Below are 6,926 nucleotides of genomic sequence, written 5' to 3' on the forward strand. Positions count from 1 at the left end.
ACATGCATGCATAGCAAAACCCCTTAGGATTTCAGGTTTGAAGAGGAAAATAAGAGAAAAATAGAGTGGGGTTTGAAACTTACTCTTCCTTAGTGCTCTTGGGCTGCTCCCCTTCTTCAATGGGGAAGGAGTGCTCTTGCTCCTTGGAGAGAAAATGTAAGCAATGGAGATGGAAGCGAGAGGTAGGTTCGGTTTTGGGGAGTGAAATGGAGAGCTATTTTAGTTAGAATAACGATAAATACAAAAGCGAACCCTAACTTCACATGGGGTTTCTACATACGCCTGCTATAACTATACAAAAGGTCCTACAATCTAGTAGGTTTGCCAAGTCTTTACCAAAAAGTATCAATAAGTCTTTCACAGCTAAAACCTAATGTACCATATCCATCAGCATATCTAGCTCCATATCAGATCATCCTCAGGCTCTACCGCCTTGCCTAAAGGTATGCTATCAACCATGGAGATAGGTCATTCCATGGCCAAAACACCAGCTTGATCACCATACGGAAGTCATCCCATGTGTTGCAAACTAGCCGCAAAACGTCTGCGATGAAACCATATCCATGTCGAACCTCTCAGACAAGGGTCTGCATATCGCACTCTCCGTTGCTCAAGTGTGTTGGCCCTATCAAAGACTTCTGTCATGTAATGTGTCCATTTCCAAATGACATGCCGATGTCGTTGATCGTAATCGAAGCGTCGAGGATTCTCGTCGTGAAATAACCTATAATAGTCAACCCTAGGTGTAGAGGAAACAGGTAGGTTCTCTATCACAAGGTCCTCTATCTCAGGTATATCAACCATTGCCTTCAATTTATATGATTGAAGTAAAATAAAAGAAAGTAGAGGAAACAGATATGAAAAGACAGTACTTACAGTGAGTGCTGGTCTATCTTGCAGAATGTACATGTGGGTTTGTCTACAAAATCTGCTCAACTCCAACTCTGACACCAACTATAACATCCCGTAAAATATCTTAACATAATTTACGAAAAAAACATAACCATTTTCTAAAATAAGGTAATAAAAAATCCATATAAAAAAACTTTTCAAAACATGCAAGACTTCGTATACTTAAAAGAAAATTATAATGTCATAATTTTAAAACATTCGATAAGCCCAAAATAATTTCTTAGTTATCAGATGTGTTCAAATACCCAAAACATAAATTCCCAAAAGCTCGGTCCACATGTACATCCTCGCAGATAAACTCCAGCGCTCGCTGATCCACTTTGCCTTTGAGCTTACCTACAACACGAAACAACTAGGTAATAGAAAAGCTTAGTAAGAACAACTTAACAAGCATAACCACATAAACAGAGCAAGAACTTAACTAATTGGAAATAGGCAGATAATCAACCAATAATAGGATTCTGATGAAACTGAACCCTAACATACAATTTACAAACTTGCGAACGTTCTGGAAAACTCATGGTCATGCCTAACCAAAATTTGTATCCTAAAAGTACACCTGGACGCAAAAAATCCCAAAGCATACATAAAATCTTAAGTGGTAACATACATACTTACTTACTCAGTCATATCATAACATACATACTTACTTAGTCATTCGTATCATAACATATATACTTACTAACTCATTCGTATCTTAACATACATACTTACTTAGGGTTCCGGAGGAACCTTCAACATAGCCTAACATATTTTAGCATAGCATAGCATTTCTTAGTACAACTTAACATATCTCACCATAGCGTCGACATGTGTAAACTAGATACACTAGTTACCCAAACTCGTAGAAGAATTCGGCATACTTTCTTAATCACAAAGATTTGATTCCGGAATTAACTTACTTACGTGTCACAAAGTTAAACCAGACTCTTATGTCATGGGTGTTAAGCCGGACTTCTTACATATTGTGGTGGAAAACTGACCTTAGTGACACAAATATCGATGGCAAACTGGTTTCTCACGTAGTTTCCTAGTGGCTAGCCGGAGTTTATAGAACTCACTGTAGCTAGCCGGACTCAGAATCAACTTACTTATGTGTCACAGAGTTTAACCAGACTCTTATGTCACTGGTGTTAAGGTAGACTTCTTACGTATTGCACTGCCCAACCGATTTTAGTCACACAGATATTGGTGGTGAAATGGTTTCTCACATAGTTCCCCAGTGGCTTGCCGGAGTTCATAGTCATCGCGGTAGCTAGCCGAACTACTTACCTTAGTCATAAGTATCTGAACCCTCTAGGACCACGGCCTTGAGTAAACCTTCTAAGACTAGTTCAAATTATTAGCTTGTAACTTAGTTATCTAAACTTGTCAATAATGCATTGTAGCAAAACATATCATAACTTATCTTACCTGGATTCCTTAGCGCTTGCTTGTGGAGGCCTTCTATCAAAGAGCGAGCATTCACGCATAGACCACACTGTAGTGAAACCACACAGTGACTCAGATTAAACTATGGCATATTCTTATAGTTAATATTCCACGATTGCTACATTCAATAAAGTTCTCTTAGAGGCTCTATACTGATATTTCTGTTATACACTTTACAGTTTATAAGACCAGATTTCGCTTTAAATCAAATTACAGTTTCCTGAGAAAAATATTTCTTACTGCAACATGCTCTCCATACTGTGCATTTTAATATTCTATCTCTACAAGACTCTCTCAATCATATTACACATATTTTGGTTACTTACAAAAGAAGTTTTGAACGACTCTTAATCTTAGAAAACAACCCATTTTCTACTCAAGTACGAAAGTTACCATTTTCCATTCTTTATCCAAAAATACCGTGTTTTGACCTTTTTCAATTTATTATCTGTTAATGATAAAACTTTTCGATTTATGGTTTTATAAAACCTAACTCCCATTTTTACCATTGTTATCCAAAAAACAGACACGGATGACGTGGCAGGTGATTTCTGGACACGTGGTTGACACCTGGCAGAGTTTTGTTAAGGTATCGACCAGTAAGATATTACGTGCATAGCGGTTGAGTTTTTCTTATGACCAGCCTGGTCGTACACTCCGCATATTTCAAGATAATTTTGTAAAGATCTAAGTCAATCCCGAGATTGTCTCCAATAATTCCTGATGATCAGATTAATTAGGAGAGAATATCTATAACAAATTGATGTAATCCTCCTTGAGCCTATAAATAGAGAAAGATAGTTCAAGGATGGGACTTTTGGCTTTTTGCTTACTTGAGAGTATAGATTTACGAGAGAATTAGAGCTAATACATTACGGTATATTGTTTATTCCTCAGAGGTTGGTGAAACTCATATAACCCTAGTTCTTTGATCACTCCCTTGAATCCTATATCAATAATAGCTCAAGTGGACGTAGGTTATTACCAGTTTCTGGGGCCGAACCACTATAAATTCTTGTGTGCTTTATTGTTTTTGTCATTATATTCATTCTAACATATCTGTCCACATCAAGCATTTTTGACTCTGTGTCAGTTGACCAAAATCAGGGTCAACAACCATCTTTAAATCCATAACTTAGGATCTCTATTACGTCATTTTCGAAGAGAAAAAGAAATTGGACCCCGAATTTAGAAAATGGTAAAAGTAAATTATCAATAACCTTAAACTAATTCAGGATTTGTTTTTTTTGATGAAAAGGAAATATATTGAAAACAAACCAAACAGATTACAAACAATCCAAACAGAATACAAACAACAAGCCTTACATCTGAATCACTCTATTAAAGAAGGCTAGATCCTTTGTCCTAATAAGCCTCTTAGAATGATAAAGAAGTCTACCCCTAACCCAGTATTTGATCAACTTAACGACAAAGTCCACAGAAAAGGAGCTAAGTTTAAAGATGCAATTATTTCTGTTTTTCCAAATTAAGTACAATGAAGCTGCCAAAGCAGCAGCCAAAACAGAATGCTTCAGGCCCTTCGGCTTACCAGCCATCCAAGCACGCCACCCATCCAATTGAAGCGGCCACAAACCCCATCCCAACTACTTCTCCACAAGGGCTCGGAGCTGCCAAGAAAAATGACACTAAAAAAATAGATGAGCGTGAGACTCTTGCTCCACTTCACAGACCGAGCAAAGCACAGAAGAAAGCTCCAAGTGACAACGACTGAGATTGTCTCGAGTCAACAGATGGCCCAGCGTAGCCTGCCATAAAATGAACCTGTGCTTAGGCACCGTCAAGGAGTTCCACACCACATTCGCATAGACAACTCTGTCTTTGTTGATGAGCCTGTGGTACAGAAATTTCAGGCTAAGCTTGCCGAGATGGACTGCCTCATCAAGTCTGCAATCAGGGAAAATATCTCTAAGTTTTAATAATCTCTTCCAATACCAGCTCACATCTTGAGGGACTCTATAATGCCAGAAATTCTGCCCCTTTAAGTAGATAGAATCCACCCACTTGACCCACAAAATATCATGCTTAGAAGAAACTGCCCAAACATATTTGGCCAGAAGCACTAAGTTCCAAGTATTACTATCCTTGAAGCCAAGACCACCCATACACTTAGGCAAACAAACCTGATCCCAGGCAGTAAAATGCAATTTACTCCGCTGAAAATTACCATCCTTAACTCCCCAAAGGAAGTTCCTACATAACCGATCAACCTCCTTGGTTACACTCTTAGGAAGGATAAAAATGCTCATCCAAAAAGTTCTTATACTCAGAAGCACTGAATTGATCAGTTGCGCCCTCCCCGCAAAAGAAAGGTGCCGACTCGCCCAAGTATGTAATTTTGACTAAATCTTTTTGATAATAAGAGAACAGTCACCAGCCTTCCATCTTGTTGTTCGAAGAGGCACTCCCAAGTATTTTAGGGGAAAATGACCTTCAGTGAATTGGAGCCCCTCAAGCAAATTTTGAGCCTCATCTTCAGCCACACCACCAAAGTAAACCTGGGATTTATCCTTGTTAGCAATCAAACCAGAAGCACAACAGAAATCACTGAAACTTTCCTTAATAATCTGAACTGAATTGTGAACTCCCTTGCAAAAAATAACCAAGTCATCTGCGAAGCAAAGATTAACGATCTTGAGATGTTTGCACTTAGGATGAAACCGGTACCCCTTGTTCATTGATGCTTGCTGAAATAAGCGAGTACAGTACTCCATGGCTAAGACAAATAATAACGGAGAGATAAGGTCCCCTTGTCTAAGCCCCTTCCGACCTCTAAATTCCCCTTGAACCTTTCCATTCATAAGGAGAAGATAGGTTGGATCTTTCAAGCAAGCCATGACCCATTTGATGAATTTAGCCAGAAACCGAAACTCATTGAGAATATCCTCTAAGAAGTTCCAATCTAACATATCATAGGCTTTGCTCAAATCAATCTTCAAAACACACTTAGGGGAAATGTTTTTCCTCTTATAGCCTTTTATAATATCCTGAAGAATAAGGATATTATGAGCCAATTATCTGTTTTTAACAAAGGCTCCTTGGTTTTGGTTAATAAGACTAGGAAGCACCAAAGCCAATCTACTACAAAGCATCTTAGAAATGCACTTGTAAATAGAATTACAGCAAGAAATAGGATGATAATCCGCTGCGCGGGACGGAGTCTCAATTTTAGGGACTAAGGAAATAATAGCTTTGTTGATTTCCTCAGGCAACACACCATACTCAAAGAAGTCCAGAATAGCTGCTGAGAGTTCAGCCTCTAACTCGCTCCAAAGGGCTTTAAAAAAGCCCGAGCCAAACCCATCCGGCCCGGACTTTTAATCGAGTTAATGCCGAAAAAAGCTTCTTTAACTTCCTTAGTAGAAAAAGGCTTAACTAAGATAACTTGCTGATCCAAGGTCAGCTGGTGACCAAGCTCAAAACAGGACTTCTGAATAGTGCTAGAGGCCATGCTCTTGCTTCCCATAATTTTCTTGAAATGATTCACAAAATGATCAACTACAACATCAAAATTCTCAATACTCTGACCGGATTCATTAACTACAGAAGTGATACAATTAGAGGCTCTCCTTTGCTTTAAGCAAGCGTGAAAATACGCTGTGTTGTCGTCCCCAAACCGCAACCAGTCCAGTTTACTTTTCTGCCTCAAGAAACTCTCATAAATTTTAGCATGACAAGCTAGAGATTCACCAGCATCAGCTTCGATTTTTTGAAGTCTTAGCGAATGCGGATCACCCTGCAGAGAGACCTGGGCAGCTTGATAATTCTCTTTAGCCTCAAAAAAATTCTGGGCAACATCACCCATTATATGCCTGTTGAACCGCCGAAGCACCAGCTGAAGTCTACGCAGCTTATTACAAAGGCGAACTAGACCAGTCCCTCGCATAGGCCTACACCAGCTCTGCATAACAGTGGATTTAAATTGATCATGTTTAGTCCACATATTAAAGAACCTAAAGAGCTTAACACCACAGTTAACAGCAATATCTGGTTTAATAATACAGTAGCAGTGGTCAGAGTGAAGCTCCCAGTTGAAGACAGCCTCAGAATGAGGGAAAATGTCCAACCAATCTTCATTCTTGAAAACTCTATCCAATCTTGAGAAAATTCTGCCTTCATTCATCTGTTTATTTGTCCAAGTAAAATGAGACCCTCTAGCACGCAACTCGTCAACTAACCCCAAAGCCCTCCAATTTTGAGCATCAGCCAACTCAAGGGAAGATATCGCACGACCACCCACTCTGTCCTCGCTCTAAAAAGCAACATTAAAGTCTCCAACTATGAGCCAGGCAGCAACTGGAAAACTAAGATTAGACAAATCTTTCCAAAGGGCCACTCTTTCCTCAATAGAATTCCTACCATAAACAAATGTCACACAAAATGATTTATTAGCTTTCAAGCTCCTGACAAAAACATGAAGTAATTGGTCTGTTTCTTTCAAAACATCAACAGACACCAAATTAGGCTGCCAAATAAGCAGTAATCTGCCTTCAGAAGCTGAACCAGAAGAAAATTCCCAACCACTAAAAAAAGACTGCATCATCTTCTTAATCTTATCACCCCGA

The 6,926-nt window shown here is 39.0% G+C and overlaps 1 protein-coding gene across 1 annotated transcript; it reads right to left on the bottom strand.

The window, feature by feature from the left end:
• Positions 1–4,703: 4,703 nt before the first annotated feature.
• LOC133818004 (uncharacterized) lies at positions 4,704–6,484 on the bottom strand. The gene is made up of 2 exons (XM_062250683.1): positions 5,747–6,484; positions 4,704–5,348 (listed from the first exon to the last, which is right to left on the bottom strand). The coding sequence occupies exons 1-2, from the start codon at positions 6,482–6,484 to the stop codon at positions 4,704–4,706; spliced, it is 1,383 nt and encodes a 460-aa protein (XP_062106667.1).
• Between the last annotated feature and the right edge of the window lie 442 nt (positions 6,485–6,926).

Source organism: Humulus lupulus, chromosome 1 (genome assembly GCF_963169125.1).
Source record: "Humulus lupulus chromosome 1, drHumLupu1.1, whole genome shotgun sequence".
Lineage (NCBI taxonomy): Eukaryota > Viridiplantae > Streptophyta > Magnoliopsida > Rosales > Cannabaceae > Humulus > Humulus lupulus.

Bases quoted from the DNA above. Each gene is read 5' to 3' on its own strand.
- LOC133818004 (XM_062250683.1), bottom strand. From the start codon at position 6,484: ATGAATGAAGGCAGAATTTTCTCAAGATTGGATAGAGTTTTCAAGAAT. The intron at 5,349-5,746 runs GTTATCTTAGTT...CTTATTCTTCAG, and splicing joins AGCTGACCTTGGATCAGCAA to GATATTATAAAAGGCTATAA.